The sequence below is a fragment of the Amblyraja radiata genome, chromosome 14 (genome assembly GCF_010909765.2).
Source record: "Amblyraja radiata isolate CabotCenter1 chromosome 14, sAmbRad1.1.pri, whole genome shotgun sequence".
In the NCBI taxonomy this organism is placed as follows: domain Eukaryota; kingdom Metazoa; phylum Chordata; class Chondrichthyes; order Rajiformes; family Rajidae; genus Amblyraja; species Amblyraja radiata.
In genome coordinates, this window is record NC_045969.1 from 56,864,077 (window position 1) to 56,884,920 (window position 20,844).

Consider the following 20,844-nt stretch of genomic DNA (forward strand, 5'->3'; position numbering starts at 1 on the left):
GCGATAATCACTCCTCTTCTTTCCTCATTTTATAAAATGCCTACCCGTCTAAGCATTCCTTTAACTGTCCCTTTAAGACAATATGAAGTAAAAACAGAAGTCACCATTCAGTCCCCTAACCCTGCTCCAGAACTTAATTCATGGCTGATCTGACAAGCCTCATTCGTTTTCGTTTCCCAAAAACTCATAATTCCCTTACCAGTTAAAAGTCTCTCTCAGCCTTAAACACACAAGGGCTCGCTCGGCTTTTCCAGCTCTCTATAATAGAGTAACAAACATCTAAGAGAAGAAATTCTTCCTCAAGACTGTAGTGCACACTGTCTCAATCTAAAACCACGCCCTTTAGTTCTGAACTCTCCCACAAGAGTTAATATCCTCTCACCATTTATCCTGTCTAACCCCTAATCCCTACTGCTCATCTAAGAACCTTCTACAGGGGCACAATCGAAAGCATAATGACCTACAGCATCACTTCCTGGTTCGGGAGCTGCAAGGCTTACGAACAATATCAACTCAACAGGATAGTGAAGACCGCCAGCAGGATCATTGGTGCCCCACTCCCTTTCCTGTTGGAGATATACAAGAAGCGGAGCATCAGTAGAGCCATCTCCATCATCCAGGACCCCTACCACCCATCACACCACATCTTCTCTATTCTGCCATCTGGCAAGAGGTACAGGAGCATCAGCTGCAAAACCAGCAGGATGCTCCACAGCTTCTTCCCACAGGCAATAAGACTGATTAACGGACTTTGTCCCCTCCCCAAATATCGCTCACCAACACATTCAACCTCGTCCATACTTTGACAGTTAGGCACCTGTCAAAGTAAAGCCACTGTCGGTCGGAATGTCTGTTTTTATTCTATTGTAAATTTTAGGCCTCCTTTCTGTTTTTAGACATGGTAATTTTAATTTGTTTTTAAAGCTCTATATATTCATCCTTTTTTATTAACTACACTGAATGGAAACTGATCGAGCAACGTTTTTTTGTTTCCTCTGTGTATGCGAGTACTCAGTGAAAATGATATTAAAGAAATACTGAATACTGAATATGAATAATATGCTTCAAATAGATCACATTATTTTTCTAAATTCCAATGATTCCCAATCTGATCAAACTTGGGGATCTTCTTACTGAACCTTCAGGGAACTGCCTAGTGAAATAATTTTAATGATTCTTTAAATAGGGGGACCAAAACCATTTATTACTCTAGATGTGATCTGACTGGTGCCTTATATAGTTGTTGTATGCTGCAACACTCCATTAGCCTTCCCGAATACCTGCTGTATTTGTAAAGTAGCACTCATGCACAAGCATTCCAAAATCCCTTTGTGCTGCAGTTTTGCAATTTTTCTCAATTTAAAGAATATTGTTTCATTTTTCTTCCTTCCAAAGTGAACAACTTCACATTTGTACTCCATTTGACATATTTATGTTCACTCACTTAACCTATCGATCTCTCTGTAAAGTATTTATCTTGTAACCCTTTTATTTATTTTTTCCCTGCAAATTTGGCTACCGTGTATTCACTTCTTTCCTTCAAGTCACTTACATATTCAGTAAACCCTCGCAAGTACAGACCTGTATGTAACGGATATTGGTTTTGGCGGACGGACCAAGGCGTCTGCACATGGGGGTGGTTGGTGGCGGCGTGTAGCACAGCATTTGGCAGTGGAAAGGCGGTGGCGGGGAGAGAGCGAGCAGTAAAACACTCTTGGAGTGTGTTGCATGGGGCATGGGTATGCAGCTGCTGCCACAAAGTGAGGAGCCGGGGTGTTGGACTCAGCGTGCGCCATTGCACCTGCGTGTTCCTCCGTCATCTGGTAACTGCGCGAGGCACCCGTTGCAACCCGTGCGTCCCCCAACTTCCACCAGGTTACCAAATGAACTGGCACCACATGGTATACTTCTGGCTGCGGGAGCGGAGAGAACAAGCAGCATGAAGACGGCGTGAGTACCGGACCCATCCCCAACGCACTGGTTTCTCACCCGGCTAATGCTTACCCCCCTCACTGGGTTATAACAGACAATCGGCAATCATGGACACCCCCCCCCCCCCCCTTCCGTGGTCCCTTTTTGCGAGAGTTTACTGCACAGCGAACAGTAACACAGGCACCAACTGTAACCACAATCATCAGAGATTACCATTTTAAACATTCCCACACACAACTTTCCACCTCTTAGCCAATCCTACAACCATGCCAATATATTATCTCAACACGTTGTTTTAAAGAAAGAACTACAGATGCTAGAAAATCGAAGGTACACAAAAATGCTGGAGAAACTCAGCGGGTGCAGCAGCATCTATGGAGCAAAGGAGATGGGCAACGTTTCGGGCCGAAACCCTTCCTCAGACTGATAGGGGGTGGGGTTAGGTGGGGAGAAGAAAGGAAAAAGGAGGAGGAGGAGCCCGAGGGCTGAGGGAGAGGTAGGAAGGGGAGGAGACAGCAAGGGTTAACGGAATTTTGAGAATTCAATGTTCATGCCACCAGGATGCAGCCTACCCAAGGTGAGGTGCTGTTCCTCCAATTTCCGATGTTGCTCACTCTGGCCGTGGAGGAGGCCCAGGACAGAGAGATCGGATACGGAATGGGAGGGGGAGTTGAAGTGCTGAGCCACTGGAGGTCAGGTTGGTTAGTGCGGACCGAGCGGAGGTGTTCGGCAAAACAATCGCCAAGCCTACGCTTGGTCTCACCGATATAGATCAGCTCAACACTGTGGGGTCGTGTTACATAAGCATTTGTGAGGGACCTTGTAAAATGCTAGAAATCCACAGCAGTACATCTACTGGTTTCTCTTTATACTTTGCTTTGATGCCTTGATGCCTTGTCAGAAACAAAATCAATACATTTTTCAGCCACAATTTTGTAATCATGAAGCCATGTTGACTCATTGACTCTGCTTCATGGGATTATGATTTTTCAAAAGTGTTACTATTACTTCTTTAATCCTAATATCTTTCCAACTTTAGATGTTTATGTAATCATCTATAGTTACCTGCTTTTTGCCTTCCACCCTTTCTGAATGAGTGTTTCACATTAACAGTTTACCAATTCGTTGGTGTCTCTCTCTCCAGAATTTCAGGATATTTGAAAGATTACAATCAATGCCTAATTCCCTAACTCCATAACCACTCATTTTAGGATACCAGGATACAAGCTATCTGGGCATTGGGACTTATCCTTTAGATCCGTTAGTTTTCCATTACCATTTTTCAATTAATGTTCATAGCAATTATTTCCACCCTTCAGTACTAATGGGATATTTGCCATATGTTTTACCACAAAGGGCTATTATTAGGATGCCACAGTGGAGCAGCTGGGAGTGCTGCTGTCTCACAGCTCCAGAGACCCGGGTTCGATCCTGACCTCGGATGCAGTCTGTGTGGAGTTTGCATTTTCCTCCTGTGACCGCGTGGAACTCCTGTTTCCTCCAGAAGTTCCAGTTTCCTCCCACATCTCAAAGATGTTTATAGGTTTGTAAGTTAATTGGCCTGTGTAAAATTGTCCCCAATGTGTAGGGAGTGGATGAGGAAGTGGGATAACTAGAACGAGTGAATGGGTTCAATGGTGGGCTGAACAGCCTGCTTCAACGCTGTATCTCTAAACTAAACGATACCCGTCTTTAGCATTTCTGCTCATTCTTTGTTCCATATGACTATTGATTGAGGTTTACCAGAATGCTGCCTGGATTCGAGGGTATTAGCTGCACGGAAAGGTTGGATTGATTTTTCTGGAGTGTGGAGGTTGAGAGGAGAGAAGTATATACATTTTTTGAGAGGTTTAGGTAGGATGGACAATCAGAACCGTGTTGCCAGTGTGGAAATGTCAAGGACTTGAGGGCATAGCTTTAAGGTGAGGGGGGAGACATTTAAAGGAGAAACAAGCTTTTTTTTTTAATGCACAGATGGTGGTGGGTGCCTGGAACACACTGCCAGGGGTGCTGATAGAGGCAGATACAATAGTGGCATTTAAGAGGCTTTTAGATAGACACATAGATATGCAGAGAATGGATCATATGCAGGAAGAGGAGATTAATTTATGCGTCAAAGGGCCTGTTCTTGTTCTGTACTGTTCAATGCTTTGCATTAATCTCATTCTTTAAGAAAGTAAATCACAAATCCCCCAAAATGGAATAGATAGTCACTTGTACAAATAAGTAAAGTTTTAAAACAAGACTATTGCAAGACAACCGTTAAAAGTTAACTCAAAATCTGCATTGGCTAAACAATACATAACACAAATGATAGAACGATGAGACACAAAGAAATACAGATTGGAAAAATCCCTACACACCATTTTCTACCATAATGTGGCACCCCGATTTTTAAATAAATACACATTTCTTGAAATATTTATTACATTTTCTTCAAAAATACATTTCATTCATCTCTCTGTTCATTAGGCCTCTCTATTGTTCCACATTACAACCAAGATTTGGCACATATTCCTTCTCAGTCTGTTATTTTGCAGTTTTGTGCAGTAAAATATCAAGAAGCTACGAATACGTGATCTCAACGTTTTAATGCGCCTGAATCATGATCTGATCTAAGATGCTCCACCAGATACTTCTGCATTAAATAAGCAGCATTTTTTGCAAGATGAAACAAATGAAAACATTCTTACCAATGCATGATTGTACATTAATTCTGCAAGCTACAAAGGCATTTCAACCTTACAATGGATGGAAAGTATGTAATGAATTGTACAGATAGAAACAATAGAATGAGAAATAGATATTTTAAATATGGTATTTTTGACCCGAAGAGATGATCACACATTACAGTGCATTCAGAAAGTATTCAGACCCCTTCACTGTTTCCACATTTTGTTACGTTACAGCCTTATTCTAAAATGGATTAAATTCTTTTTTTTTAATCATCAATCTACACACAATAACCCATAATAAAAGTGAAAACAGGTGTTTAGAAATTTTTGCAAAGCAATTAAAAATAAATAACTGAAATATCACATTTACATAAGTATTCAGATCCTTTACTCAGTACTTTGTTGAGACACCTTTGTCAGCGATTACAGCCTCAAGTCTTATTGGGTATGATGCTACAAGCTTGGCATACCTGTATTTGGGTAATTTCTCCCATTCTTCTCTGTAGATCCTCTCAAGCTCTGTCAGGTTGGATGGGGAGCGTCGATGCACAGCTATTTTCAGGTCCCTACAGAGATGTTCGATCAGGTTCAAGTCCGGGCTCTGGCTGGGCCACTCAAGGACATTCACAGACTTGTCACAAAGCCACTCCTGCATTGTCTTGGCTGTGTGCTTAGGGTCGTTGTCCTGTTAGAAGGTGAACCTCTGGAGCAGGTTTTCATCGAGGATCTCTCTGTACTTTGCTCCGTTCATCTTTCCCTCGATCCTGACTAGTCTCCCAGTTCCTGCCACTGAAAAACATCCCCACAGCATGATGCTGCCACCACCATGCTTCACCATAGGTATGGTATTGGCCAGGTGATGAGCGGTGCCAGGTTTCCTCCAGACGTGACGCTTGGCATTCAGGGCAAAGAGTTCAATCTTGGTTTCATCAGACCAGAGAATCGTGTTTCTCACGCCCTTTGGCAAACTCCAAGCGGGCTGTCATGTGCCTTTTACTGAGGAGTGGCTTCCGTCTGGCCACTCTACCATAAAGGCCTGATTGGTGGAGTGTTGCAGATATAGTTGTCCTTCTGGAAGGTTCTCCCATCTCAACAGAGGAACATTGGAGCTCTGTCAGAGTGACCATCAGGTTCTTGTTCACCCCCCCTGACCAAGGCCCTTCTCCCCCGATTGCTCGGTTTGGCCGGGCAGCCAGCTCTATGAAGAGTTCTGGTGGTTCCAAAGTTCTTCCATTTAAGAATGATGGAGGCCACTGTGCTCTTCGGGGCCTGCAATGCTGCAGAAATTGTTTAATACCCTTCCCCAGATCTATGTCTCGACACAATCCAGTCTCGGAGGTCTACGGACAATTCCTTCATCTTCATGGCTTGGTTTTTGCTCTGACATGCACTATCAACTGTGGGACCTTATATAGACAGATGTGTGCCTTTCCAAATCATGTTCAATCAATTTAATTTACCACTGGTGGACTCCAATCAAGTTGTAGATACATCTCAAGGATAATCATTGGAAACAGGATGAACCTAAGCTCAGTTTTGTCATTGCAAAGGGTCTGAATACTTATGTAAATGTGATATTTCAGTCATTTATTTTTAATTACTTTGCAAAAATCTCTAAACACCTGTTTTTGCTTCTTAATTCTGGGGTATTGTGTGTAGATTGATGATTAAAAAAAAGAATTTAATCCATTTTAAAATAAGGCTGTAACGTAACAAAATGTGGAAAAAGTGAAGGGGTCTGAATACTTTCTGAATGCACTGCGCAAGCAGATTTCCTCACCAAACTGTTTCTCTTGTAACTTTTGTAAGTTGAATATAATCACAATTGCGAGCCTGCAACTCTGGGTATTTGAAGTGGCTGCTGCTCATATTATGCTAGCCTTTTTGCCCCATAATCCTGATCCCCGAGAGGGGGGGAGGGAGGGGAGAAGAGGGGGGCAATTGATTGGAAGAGCACCTCTTTGGCATTCATAGGTTGCCCTTCCCATGTCCAGGCAGTGGCTGAACTATTTTCTGTCCCAGTGTTTCTCTTACGAGGATGTGGCAATGTTTAGCCTGTGTCTGTGGAGAGGGGGCTCACTGTGTTGGCTGACTCACTGGAGGCCCCTGGGACTGGTGGGCACTGCAGAGTTTGGAGTGCATTCTAAACAGCAAGGATCACAATTTAATCTAAAATTGTTAAAGCATTGTAAATAACTGCCAAAAAAAATGGTTTAAACAAATCTACTACGTCACACACAAATTAGTTGAAACTTGTGTTAAAACCCTGTGACCTATTTAAAGTTTATAAAGGAATGACAACCAATGTATTAATGTCAGGTAATAAAAACAACTACTTATTATGCGAATGTTAATGTAAATGTTCTGTATTTAGATATTTTAGAGCTTTTTATGAATACCAGTAGTTTATTTTGTAATTAAAAAACGGCAAGTGAAATAGAACAAAAACCAACTCCTCAAATTTGAATCGTAGCATCGCTTTCCAACACAACCCCATCAACGTCAGTGTAATACTGCCTGACACACTCACTTGAGTCTCTTTTAGCTTTAGAACAAGCTGCAAAAAAGACTGTTTATTATTCGTGACAGTATTCCAGATTTAATGGAAGGGGAAGGCAGTGTGACAAGTGGATAGGAACATGCAAGTATCCATCTTGCAAACTAGTCAAAAATGTTATTGTTTTGAAAAAAAAGGATACATTCGTAGAGCTCCTGTGCGACACCCAATGGCCAGAATTTTTTGCACCGGATCATAAGCCAAGGCCGTCGGTTGACAGGGGAAGCCATGGCGCACAGTCTGTAAAATAAGGGAAAACCAAAGGGAAAATTAAAACATCTTGCATACTTTTCACTGTATGATAGATTAAAAATATTTGTCATTAATCTACATTCAAATCTATACATTCATACTTAATGATCCTTTCAAATAACATAAAACATATTGATTCTGTCAAAACATCAACAAATAAACAACCTGAATTAACAGCGCAGTAGCCTGCCATACAGTATACATGACGTCATGTTCGGCACAGACATTGTGGGCCAAAGAGCCTGTTCTTGTTTCATGTTCTAAGTGATCCTTATCAATGTTTACATTTCACATAACCATGCTCTCCCCAACCCCCTTTTATCTAACGCCTATAACAATCCCCCCCCCAAACATGCTTACCTAACTTCACCTGCTAGTTCCTGCAACTACTACCGCAGTGATAAATGTAAACTGGGGAAAAAAAGTTAGTGCCTTACATTTGCAACTCCTCCTAGTTCTGGTCTATCTTATTATTGGAAGCATTGATTCTCCAGCTCCTCAGAGAAGATAGCCCCAGTCTGTTCACCCCTTCCTTAGCATCTGGCTCACCAGGCACTGGTTCCTGCATTCCCTTTGAAGCACCACAAGCCCGGTTCCACTTAAAGGACATAAGGCGCTGGAGTAACTCAGCGAGTCAAGCAGCATCTCCGGAGAACATGGATAGCTGATATTTCAGGTTAGAGCCCTTCTTCAGGCTGATTGTGGTGACCTAGTCCCTCTGCTTCCTTTATACATACCGATTTACTAGAAAAGGTATACTATTTTGTAACATCTGAAATTGTGAATTAAGAGCTTATTAACAAATAACATCCAATTATCAAGACAATCCGCTGGTCTGGCATAACCAAAGGCCTGAGCGTTCAAGATTAATGGAGTATTACTGCAACCATCCTGTTAGCAACTTTGCAAAATTAAAATTGGCACTTTTTTCAATGCCTTCATGAATTTTTTAATAAATGAGATCAGACCAGATTAGAGTTTGCAACCTAAATCTCAATGCTCCTATACACTTATTTTGCAAAGAGTAGTCTCCTTGCTCTTCCTACCAAAGTAAACCATCTACGTGTGTAAGAAGGAACTGCAGATGCTGGTTTAAACCCAAGATAGACACAAAAAGCTGGAGTAAGCGGGACAGGCAGCATTTCTGGAGAGAAGGAATGGGTGACGTTTCGGGTCCTTCTCTCCAAATATGCTGCCTGTCCAGCTGAGCAACACTCCTCAGTCTGCAGGTTTATTCATCATCTTAGATTTTGCTGCATTCCTTCTCTGCATTAACTGTAACCTGGGTAGTTTGAGTCATCTACAAAAGTTGTGGCTCCAATACCAGTTCAAATCATTTACATAAAACACGTACAACAATGGTTTCACCCTTAATCCATATGGAATATCATCTTTCATTGTTGCTCTACTGTCTATCCTTGCTATTCGGTTTCTCCCCGATTCAATATGCTCTCAACACAGAAAGGTATCTTAGTTTGGAGCTTCTAAAAATCTAAATAAATTTTAAGCTTTTATATCCTTCCTGTAGCTGCATCAGCTATTTACATTTCACATTATCAACATAAATGGCACCTGATAACACAGTAACAGTTGAAGACTGTCTGAAGAAGGGTCTCGACCCGAAACGTCACCCATTCCTTTTCTCCAGAGATGCTGCCTGACCCGCTGAGCCGCATTTTGTGTCTACCTTTGATTTAAACCAGCATCTGCACTTCTTTCCTACACAGTAACGGTTTACAGGACTTTATAGCTTTCAGGTTTTCTTGTACTTTTAGTCATTTTATCTATTCAGAAACAGACTTCTAGTTCAATTTCAGTCACAAGATATCCGAAATAAACAAATATTATTTTCATCAACATATATCCAAACCCAGGTTCAATCCATAGCACCCTTTGGCTATGATTAACCCTCGATTGAACAGAAGATAATATCAAAAATCCCATGCTCATGCATCATCATGCACAAAATGTCCTTTTTCAAGACACACAGCTTTACCATCACTGTGATTGACCAAGCCCTCACCTGTACTTCCTCTTTATCCCCACACTTCTGCATTCACCCCAGACAAAGCAGTGTAGAGTTCCATTAGTTCTTATCTTTCACCCTACTAGCCTCCACATCTAACATATCCTTCTTCCCCATTTCCACCAGTCACCAATTGGCACATCTTCACCCTCAACCCATTCTGCTCTCCACGAGAACCACTCTCTCCCTGCAACTCCATATTTCGCTCATCCCTCTCCACCGTTCTCTCCCCATCACCTGCAACCAGAGGAATGGTCCAGGTGAGACAGAGATTCACCTCGTCTATTGCAATCGCTACTATCAATTTGGCCTTCTCTACATTGGTGAGACCGATTGCAGACTAGGTGACCTGTTTGCCAAGCATTTGTGCTCTGACTGTTAGCACTATTTTAATTCCCCTTCCCATCGCCCCACTCCGACCTGTCTGTCTTGAACGTCCTGCACTAATGGGGTGAAGCCAAATGCAAAGTAGATGAACAGCACCTCAACTAGATCAGCTGCAATTGACCATTTATTGCTTCCTTATCCCAATTTCTCTTTAATAGGTGCTTTCTCCCAGAATTCCCATTCAGATAAACTGGCCCCCATTCCCCCCCACCCCAATTAAAGGCAGACCAGTCCAAATTTCTTCACTTGCTGATGTTCCTAATGATGTAATGAAAAGATAATGGATTTCCCATACATCGCACGTCCAAATTGTTAAAGGATCTCAAACCTCAAATGTGTATCGTCTCCCCTCCAAAGATGCTGCCTGACCCGCTGAGTTTTTCCATTTTGATTTCATAGTCCCAATCTCTTGGCTTCAAGCCACTGTCTTACAATTCATTCATTTCAGATATTTAATTATCCCACTTCCATTTAACTACAATTGAATCTAACCCCATTGCTATTCCCGCAGTTGGATTCCTGATTTAACCACTCACTCAATAATATAGTTATGCCTCATTTTACCTTTGGTTCTTTTTACCCCCATAAGAGACAGTTATACAGTGTGTAAACAGGCCCTTCAGCCCAACTTGCCTACGCTGACCAACATGCCCCATCCACGCTAGTCCCACCTGCCTGTTTGGCCCATATCTCTCTAAATCTTTCCTATCCATGTAACTATCCAAATGATTTTTAAACATTGAGACAGTACCTGCCTTAACTAACCCCTCAGGCAGCTCATTCTATATACCTACTACCCATTGTGTAAAGAAAGTTGTCCCTCAGGATCCTATTACACCTTTCCCCTCTCACCTTAAACCCATGTCCTCTGGTTCTTGATTCCCCTACTCTGGGTAGAAGAGTGTGCATTTACCCTGTCTATTCCTCTCATGATCTTATACACTTCTATAAGATCACCCCTCATCATCCTGCACTCCAAGGAATAATGTCCCAGCCTGCTCAACCTCTCTCCATAGCTCAGGCCTTTGAGTCCTGCCAAAATCCTCGTAAATCTTCTCTGCATCCTTTCCAGCTTAACAACATCTTTCCTATAACAGGTTGACCAAAATGGCGGAACACAATACTCAAAATGTGGTTCCACCGATGTCTTGTACTGATGTAACATGACTTCCCAACTTCTATACTCAATACTCTGATGAATGCCAATATGCCAAAAGACTTCTTGACCACCGTATTCTATGCATTCTGGTTCTCAGTTCTTTCATTACTATTTAAAATGCCTCTATCAAATTGTCTTGCAACTCCCTCCACGGTTTCAAGGTAAATAATCTCACCTTCTCAAATCTATAATCAAAGTTCCACACACCCAAAATCTTTTTTAGTAAATCTCTTGTCCAACCTGCAATTGCAATCCTCCAAGTGCAATGTTCAAAACTGGCCAAAATACCATAACTGAAACCAGGCAAGTGAAATTAAGATTCATCATGACTAATCTTTGCCTTTATAACACCCTTGATCCTGCATGCCTTTTTGATCACTTTCTCAATTTGCTCTGCTACTTTAAATGAACTGCAGATTTATTAGATTTCCCCCATCAGAATTCTGTTCTTGTAACCATTTTTGAATTGGTGATCTACATCCCTTTTCAAGGCTAATTTAAACATTACAATATTATGGGTATTGATTCCTGGAAACGCACCAGTTGGTTTGGCTCATTTTCATGTCCATGTATATCTTTCTCTATAGAAATACTGATCTAAAACGTTCTCCTGATCAGACTAGAAACTCATGCCCCATCTTACATTGTAGTTATCAATTAATTAGATGTTCCGAGTTCTAATCATGACAACTTTATGACTTTGCACGTCTCTGTAATTTCATTACAATCTGCTCAATAAACTTCCCATTGATTTTGATCCTCAAGAATGGACTCAGCAACATAATCATACCTATTGTTTAACTCTAAAACAGAGAGTTCAAAATAATCCACTCTCCAACACTGCAAAATTGTCTATAACCAATATTGCCACTCCTTTCTTCCCTTCCCTTCCCCTCCCCATCTTTCTTGAACAGTTTGCATCTTGGAATATTTAGAACCCATCCCTACCCTTCTATTTCAGCCAGACATCTGTTACTGCCACAACAGAGTAATTTTGTGCAGTTAAGGACACCTGGAGTTTACTACGCTTTTTATTTTCATATACACACACTGTAAAGTTACGTTACATCTACAACTCGTATTTTTTATCAGATCCACTCAAAAAAATAGAACCAAAACAAAAATTGTACGCTCTCTCCCCCAATCGAAGAGCTGAATGGCCTCTCCTGCACCTATTTTCTATGTAATCCTATCTGCATTATTTTTTCTTATTTTCAACACTATCTTCCTGTGCCAACCCCACTGTTAAATTAGAGGAAACATTTCATTTAGAATAATTAATGTGAACGGCAGACTAGCATTCAAGAGGAACCTGGATAAGTACATGAAAGTAAATGAAAAGAAATACATGCTGACAGGGATAAATGATGTTGGGTGGAAAGAGGCATCTGGGAGGTATGAATATATTCCACAATACAAGACTAATGGGCACGCCATCACAGTACTGACAAAACCTCAGCAATCTCCAAAACTGCCCTAATACAACCAAAGGCAGTTTAAGGATCCAGAAACTTTCTTTCAAGATCACCCTCCTAATAATTTCAGATCTGGAGCACTCTCAAAAATAGCCACAATTTTAGAGTACATTTCCAGTTCTCTCACATACTGGAACTGTTACAGTGCTCAAGCTCCAGGATCTCTATCTCAGAAATTGCTCAAACATTTGATTTTTTTGAACCTCTTCTGTTGTTATCATAATGCCAATATGGACAGTTCAGGAACTTGGTACCATTGTCTCAAAAGATCACAAGTGTCTAACCCATTACTAATTAAAATAATATACTACCGTAACTGCAACCCCTCACAGTAAAAGTCAATGCTAACAAAGAAAGAAATGTTAAAACAAATCCATCATCTATTTCAATTAACATCTGTTCTCAATTGTGCCAAATATCTACCTCCATTACCTGCACCCCCTCACACAAATGATTAAAGCTTAATTTTAGAAATGTCATCATAATGTTCTGCCTTCCAATAAAAGCTTGCTCTGATTCATTCTTTGGCATTCTATAGGTATTCTATATTTTCTGAAGACGGACCATTAATAATTATTGTAAAGCAAACTGCTACAAATGATGGAAATCAGATACAAAACAGAAAATGGGAGGGGGGGGGGGAAATGAGATGGGAAATGGGAGAAGAGAGGAGAGTCTCTCACCTACACCATATTTCAGTTATCTTTGGTGCTGGATTTGACCGATGGGGAGAGGGAGGGAGAAGGAGGGGGAGAGAGGAGAGCAATGCAGATGGGAGGAGAGGAGAGGCAAGGAGAGGAGGGGTGGAGAGGAGAATGGAGGAGGGGAGAGGAGAGAAGAGAAGAGAGGAGGGAGGGGAGGAGATGAGAGGGTAGGAGAGGAGATGAGGTGAGTAGATGAGCGGAGGGGAGAGTGGAGAGGAGAGGAGCAGAAGAGGGGAGAGAATGGTGGAAAAGATACACGAGGGGGGAGAGAAGAGCGGAGGGAGGAAGGGGAACGGGAGTAAAGGAGAGGAGGAGAGTAGAGGAGAGGGAAGGAGGTGGGAGGAGTGGAGAAGAGAGGAGAGGGGAGGAGAGGAAAGGAAAGGAGAGGAGTGGAGAGGGGGAGAGGAGAGGAGACGGGAGGAGTGGAGAGGGGAGGACAGGAGACGGGAGGAGTGGAGAGGGGAGGACAGGAGACGGGAGGAGACGGGAGGGGTGGAGAGGAGAGGAGAGGGCAGAGGAGAGGTGAGAAGGGCAGGAGAGGGCAGAGGAGAGGTGAGGAGGGCAGGAGCGGAGTGGAAGGGAGGAGAGAAGTGGAGAGGGGAGTATAAGACCGGAGGAGGGGAGAGGAGAGGAGAGGGGAGGATAGGAGAGGTGTGGAGAGGAGGGGAGGGAAGTTGGCCAGAGCGTTCTGTCCAAGAGATGTTTTTGCTGCCAGTGTGGGTTGAATTCCTGTATCCCAGGGGTGAGAAAGACAACTTGCTGAAGGTATTGGAGCCCGCCACTCAGACCAGAGAACGAAACTGAGTTAACTAGGGTATATTTTCCAATGGCCTCTCAGCTCTTACTGTGACAGGTGGAGTTTACATAATATTAGCTGGTACCACTTTAACAATTTGACCATGTGATCAAATCTTCCGAGTGTATACTGCGGAGATAAGCTAAATCATTTGAGAGCTCCTTTCTGCCTATCCTCTTATAGGCACACAGGAGAAATGATGCTTGCCTCTCAACAACTTTGCAATATAATAAAGTACTGTTTGTTTCAATAATCAGTTATCCTCCAGTATCTTTGAGAGTTATCGAGTGAAACACACTGAGCCACCACCTTTTATCATAAGACAGGCAATGAGGCAAAGGAGCCTGCTTGCATATCTTCCGATCAGCCTCCCGCAAAATTAGCAGAAGGTTCTGTGCAATGCTGCGCTCTCCCTGGTTGTTCCGCGCTAACTGCACTTGTCAATCCTGGTAGTGCCAACCTACAGATGCACACTGAAAAAGAGGTATTGTTATGAATTCATTAGGGATAAATGCACATTGGGAAAAGGATTTCCCTTCTCTAACACATAGTTTACAATCCTAGCCTTGCTTTATCTTTTTTTTTTTCTCCCCTTCCATTTTCATTCACCAACTTCTACTTGCATCTCCTCAGATTTACAAGTAACAAACCTTTATCTTCATAATTCTTCCTCAGCCTGAACCACCAAAGCTTGTATCATTTACTCTCAACCCAAAACATGCACTTCACGGTTTCTCCTCCACCTCTGCAAATTCAATTAGAAGATTCCTCTCTTTTGGTCAAAGGTCAGTAACCATGTTTCTCTTTCCACAGATGCTGCCTAACCAAAACGATATAGACTACAAGATAGGAGATACATCCATAGCATACAAGAGTTCTGATCAAGAGTCTGATTACAGCAGGGAAGAAGCTGCTCCTTAATCGGGTGGTACAGGCTTTCAATCTTTTGTATCTTCTGCAAGGGGCATAAATTATTGTCATTTGGGATTAGGTTAGGGGGAGGTGCAGCGAGACCTGGGTGTCCTTGTACACCAGTCACTGAAAGTTGGCATGCAGGTACAGCAGGCAGTGAAGAAAGCTAATGGAATGTTGGCCTTCATGACAAGAGGATTTCAGTATAGGAGTAAAGAGGTTCTTCTGCAGTTGTATAGGGCTCTGGTAAGACCACATCTGGAGTATTGTGTACAGTTTTGGTCTCCTAATTTGAGGAAGGACATCCTTGTGATTGAGGCAGTGCAGCGTAGGTTCACAAGATTGATCCCTGGGATGGCGGGACTGTCATATGAGGAAAGATTGAAAAGACTAGGCTTGTATTCACTGGAGTTTAGAAGGATGAGGGGGAATCTTATAGAAGCATATAAAATTATAAAAGGACTGGACAAACTAGATGCAGGAAAAAAAGTTCCCAATGTTGGGCGAGTCCAGAACCAGGGGCCACAGTCTTAGAATAAAGGGGAGGCCATTTAAGACTGATGTGAGAAAAAACTTTTTCACCCAGAGAGTTGTGAATTTGTGGAATTCCCTGCCACAGAGGGCAGTGGAGGCCAAATCACTGGATGGATTTAAGAGAGTTAGATAGAGCTCTATGGGCTAGTGTAATCCAGGGATATGGGGAGAAGCCAGGCACAGGTTATTGATTGGGGACGATCAGCCGTGATCACAATGAATGGCGGTGCTGGCTCGAAGGGTCAAATGGACTCCTCCTGCACCTATTTTAAATTTTAAAAAGTAAAATAAAAATAATGAATGGCGGTGCGGGCTCGAAGGGCCGAATGGCCTCCTCCACCTATTTTCTATGTTTCAATTAGATTGCCTGCTTTGCCAAGGCAGAAGTATAGATGTGGGGAGGAGATGGTTTGTGTGATAGACTGGGCCCATCCACGACTCTCTGTAGTTTATTGCGATCATGGGTAGAGCAGTTGCCATACCAAACTGATGCATCTCAATAGGATGCTTTCTATGGTGCATCTGTAGAAACTGATAAGAGAGAGAAAGTAGCTGCATTGGTGCCCAATTCTTGGTAGTATGGTCTATGTTGTTGGACAGGTCAAACTGTTGGTGATACTTACACCTAAGAATTTGAAGCTCCGGGCCATCTCCACCTCTCTTCTTGATGTTAAGTACCAGCTCATTCATTTCACCATCTTGTCACCTTGCTATTAAGCTCTCTATCTCCTTCATATACTACATTCCTTCAATGTTTGAGATCCAGCACATTACAGTGATGCCATCTGCAAACTTTTAAATGGAGTTAGAGTAGAATTTAGCTGCAGTCATAAGTGTGTAGGGCTATTAGTAATGGACCAAGCATGTAGCCTTGCAGAGCACCAGTGTTGAGAATTATCATCAAGGGTGTTTTGCCACCTATCCTTACTGATTGAGATCAATGGGTCAGGTAGTCAAGGATCCAGTTGCAAAGGCAGGGGTGTTGTGTCTGAGGTCCAGGGATTTGAAAATGAGTTTGGTTTGGATTATGGTGTTGAAGGCAGAGCTGTAGTCGATAGGAATCTGATGTAGGTGTCCTTGTTATCTAGAGATAAGACACCCCGTGTTATCCAGAGATAAGTTGGGGCCAAGGAGATGGTGTCTGCTCTGGACCTGATCCACAAATTGCAGTGGATCTCAGATGTCGGGAAGACTGGAGTTGATATGCAATATGACCAGCCTCTTGAAGAACTTCACAATAGTGGATGTCAGATCCACCGAACAGTAATCACAAATGAACACTACCTTGTTTTTCTTTACCACTGGTGATAGTGATCTTTTTAAAGCATGTAGGAATCACAGATGTGTTTAGAAGAGTTAAGATATCCTTGAATATTCCATCTAGCTGGTTCTCACAGGCTCTGAGGACGCGGTTGGGATTCCATCTGGGCCTGTCGCTTTCCAGTTAACTCTTAAGAAGGCTGATCTGACGTCAAAATATCATGTGACAGATAAGATTATGGAAAATCGCACAGAATTTTGTTTAAGTATATTAAGAACTAGAGGATAACCGCAGCAAGAGTAGACCAAAGGGGCAATCTCCTGTTGGAGACAGAGAACGTGGATAAGTCCGAAATTATTACTTTTTTATTCATATTCATTAGGAAAAAATACACTGCAGCTGGAGATTTAGATTAGGATAGGAAATGCTAAGATTAAAAAGGAGGTACCAGATGCTTAGTGGGCATTAAGGTTGATAAATCCCTGATTCTTATGAGATGTATTCCAGGCTGCCAGCAGAGTTAAGGGAGGATATTCCTGGGATCCTATGGGAAATAATTATATCTTCACTGATCACAGATGAATGGGAGGCAGCAAATGCAGTACCTTTATACACAATGACCATCAGGGTTATGCCAGAAATTATAAATCTGTTAGTCTAATGTCAGTGAAAGAGAAATTATTGCAAGGAAATTTGAGGGTCAGTATTAATGTACAAATGCATGATTGATCAATGATAGTCAGCACCAATTTGTTGGTGGGAGATCGTGTCAGTGTTGAAGAGGGAACTAAACTATATTGATGAGGTCAGTGCAATCCGAGTCATAGAGCTATATGGTACGGAAATAGGCTTTCAGCCCACATCATCAATGCCTACCAAGTTTCTTGCCTGTGCCTAGCTCATATCCCTCCAAACCTTTCCTATCCTTGTACCTTTTACTCTGTACACAGCTACCACTCAGAGAGTGGTAGCTGTGTGGAATGAGCTTCCAGTGAAGGTGGTGGAGGCAGGTTAGTTTTTATCATTTAAAAATAAATTGGATAGTTATATGGATGGGAAAGGAATGGAGGGTTATGGTCTGAGCGCAGGTATATGGGACTAGGGGAGATTATGTGTTCGGCACGGACTAGAAGGGTCGAGATGGCCTGTTTCCGTGCTGTAATTGTTATATGGTTATATGGTTATATGTTATATGGTTACCTGTCTAATGGTGTTTGAAATCTTGTAATTGTATTCACCTTAAAAAAGTGAAGAAATCGTATTGCAGCTTTATAAAACTTTGATTAGGCTGCATTTGGAGAGCTTCCCCATTACAGGAAGGTTGTGGAGGCTTTGGAGGTGTGGAAGAGGTTTCCCAGAATGCCATCTGGGTTAGAGTATTACCTACAAGGAGAGGTTGGACAAACTTGGATTGTTTCGCTGGAGGCACGTTATTTACACAAGACCTTGATTTCGTACTGTCAGAAGGAGTGACCACAATTGCAAAATCATCACCTTCTTTCTTCATGACCTTTAATAAGATCTTGAAAGCTTTGCGAGATGGTGGTCATAACATGAAAGAAATACATCAATAAAGATTTGAGTATTGTGGACTGTTGATATTTTACTCAATATGACACTGTCATGTGGTTAATGCTACTTGTTGTACTTGCTTATGCTGATTATACGGTATGATTTGACTGGAAAGTTTTTCACTATCACGGTACACATAACTAATATCAATTTAATGTTGTCACCAAGTGGCAAGTAAATGTGGGGGCAGTCCCAGTTTTTCCTACAACTAAGGTGAGTATGTAACTCCCTTGGCATACAGCACCCTCGTCTCTGCAGTTGTCACTTGAAAAGTGATAGGAGAGCCTCCTCTGGTTCTCTCCCTCTCTATCACTGTTATGTTTGGTGTTCTTTATTCCAATAAGATGGGAAAGAGCCCCACACATAAGATAATATAATGTGCTGAATAGTTGAATAGAGAAACGTTTTTTGTTGGTAAAACATGGCTCAATAAAGATGAGGTATCAATGGTGATGTAATTGCTTATGTAAGGAAGTGAATAGATAGAAGGGATTAGTATAAGTTACATTGGTGTGAGGAGTGATATGCTGGAATAGGCTTAAAAAGACAGAGTGAAAAGGTTTGGATAATGTACGTCAAACATAAGTGAACATGCCACAGTAATCACCTTTGCAGCTCCACCTAGAACACATTCCGACCATGGACCTAATCAGCAAGCTCTAGCTACAGCTTCTTGTTTTATCAGCAGATTTCTACCTCCCATTACTAGTGAACAACGTTTCCCTGAAGAAATTTATGGCACTTAAAAACAGGATGCATTACTAAAATGGGCTGCAGTATTTGTTTGTCTTGCCTCATTTCACTAATGTCTTGTCTCTCTGTGGCAACTCCAACTACATCACCTTTCACGTGTGTGGTATCTCATTAAATACAGTTGAGAACAAGTCCTACAAATTATCCAGGAAACAGAAATAATCAAACAATATTGAAGACACCCTGCGCTTATGTTCAAATTTCCTATGCAATACCAAACAAATTATCTCACTCACACCTGAGATTTAAACTCCCAAATGATGACAAGTATTTTAAACCAGTTTATAAATGCTCTTTTGTGAAGTATTCCAACTTCTATGCTACAGTGAAACACTGCTAGACTGTGGCATTATGATTTTTATTCTAGGCTAATCTATGGCCGAAGAAGGAGCAGCCATTCTTACTCTTTCAGCCTTCTAGTGAAAAAAGTATAAATATAGTGAATATTTCTAGAAATTTTATGTTAATAAAAACAATCTGTAATTCAGAAGAGCATCTGTAATGTGTACGTTATGATGATTTGCTGTCAAAAATAGCTCAAAGACAAACAAGCTGAGGTGACATTTGTCACCAAAAATCTCTTAATTTGATCCAACTGCCAAGCAGCAAATGTTAACATGCAGGCTTTCAGTGGTGGAGAAGTTTAAACAAGTTTTGTTTTGTTTTGAAAATGTTTATGTTGGTATCTGAAAGTCCTACTAATTGTATACAAAACTAGTCGTGGAGAAATATAGCATAGGCCCTTCGCCCAACTCATCAATGAAATACAGCAAAGGCCCTTCGCCCAACTCATCAATGAAATACAGCAAAGGCCCTTCGCCCAACTCATCAATGAAATACAGCAAAGGCCCTTCGCCCAACTCATCAATGAAATACAGCAAAGGCCCTTCGCCCAACTCATCAATGAAATACAGCAAAGGCCCTTCGCCCAACTCATCAATGAAATACGGCAAAGGCCCTTCGCCCAACTCATCAATGAAATACAGCAAAGGCCCTTCGCCCAACTCATCAATGAAATACAGCAAAGGCCCTTCGCCCAACTCATCAATGAAATACGGCAAAGGCCCTTCGCCCAACTCATCAATGAAATACAGCAAAGGCCCTTCGCCCAACCCATCAATGAAACACGGCAAAGGCCCTTCGCCCAACTCATCAATGAAATACAGCATAGGCCCTTCGCACAACTAAGGCAGTCCTGCCTTCAGCCCCAATCCTTCTAAACCTTCCATCTCCATGTATCTGTATTTAAAGCTTCTTATTGCACATCCCTGAACTTCTAGGTCATTAAGTGCAGCCTTTTGAATGAATCCAAATTTTGTAGAACAAATCCTTTTATTTTTATTTAAATGTTTTCGGCCGTCTTTTATTATTGTTATTTTAATCTTAAAATGAACGTATTTAAAATACCAAAGAGTAAAAGAAGATTCAACGAAATAATCCTCCCCGACTGACGGCCATAATTAAAACATTAGTAAGTCATGAGGGCTACTTTAACACCTGTTATGCTCATGATTTAGTTCTAATGCGACTCTAGACTGTACGTTAACCTCACTGCCTGACTGGCGCCACCACCGCCTGAGGCTGGTTGACAAGAGGGAAAATGTTGGGGAGAGTCCGCTGGCCGTCCAGTCTTCAGTGTTATCAACTTTTGATAGCGGTGCACATGGCTTTCAGTTTGAAGTTGAATTTGAGAATAGTTAAACAGCGTATTTGTTCGATTGTATTTTTTTTTAATTCTTTCTGATTAACAGCCCATCATGTCAAAGAAAACCAAGAGAACACTGAGGGAAGAAAATGTTTTTTTAAATGAGGATTGGGAATGGGAACTGCAATATTATTTAGTTTCTGC

At 41.8% G+C, this 20,844-nt stretch overlaps 1 protein-coding gene across 3 annotated transcripts in view; it reads right to left on the reverse strand.

Annotated features, from left to right (window-relative positions):
• The window catches only part of stxbp5l (syntaxin binding protein 5 like), a 221,755-nt gene that overhangs the window by 166,696 nt on the left and 34,215 nt on the right, over window positions 1-20,844 (reverse strand). For all 3 annotated transcript variants that reach the window (XM_033033427.1, XM_033033425.1, XM_033033426.1), the window contains exon 2: window positions 7,307-7,404. In XM_033033427.1, the coding sequence (XP_032889318.1) occupies window positions 7,307-7,404 (98 nt within the window). The remainder of the gene's footprint in view (window positions 1-7,306; window positions 7,405-20,844) is intronic.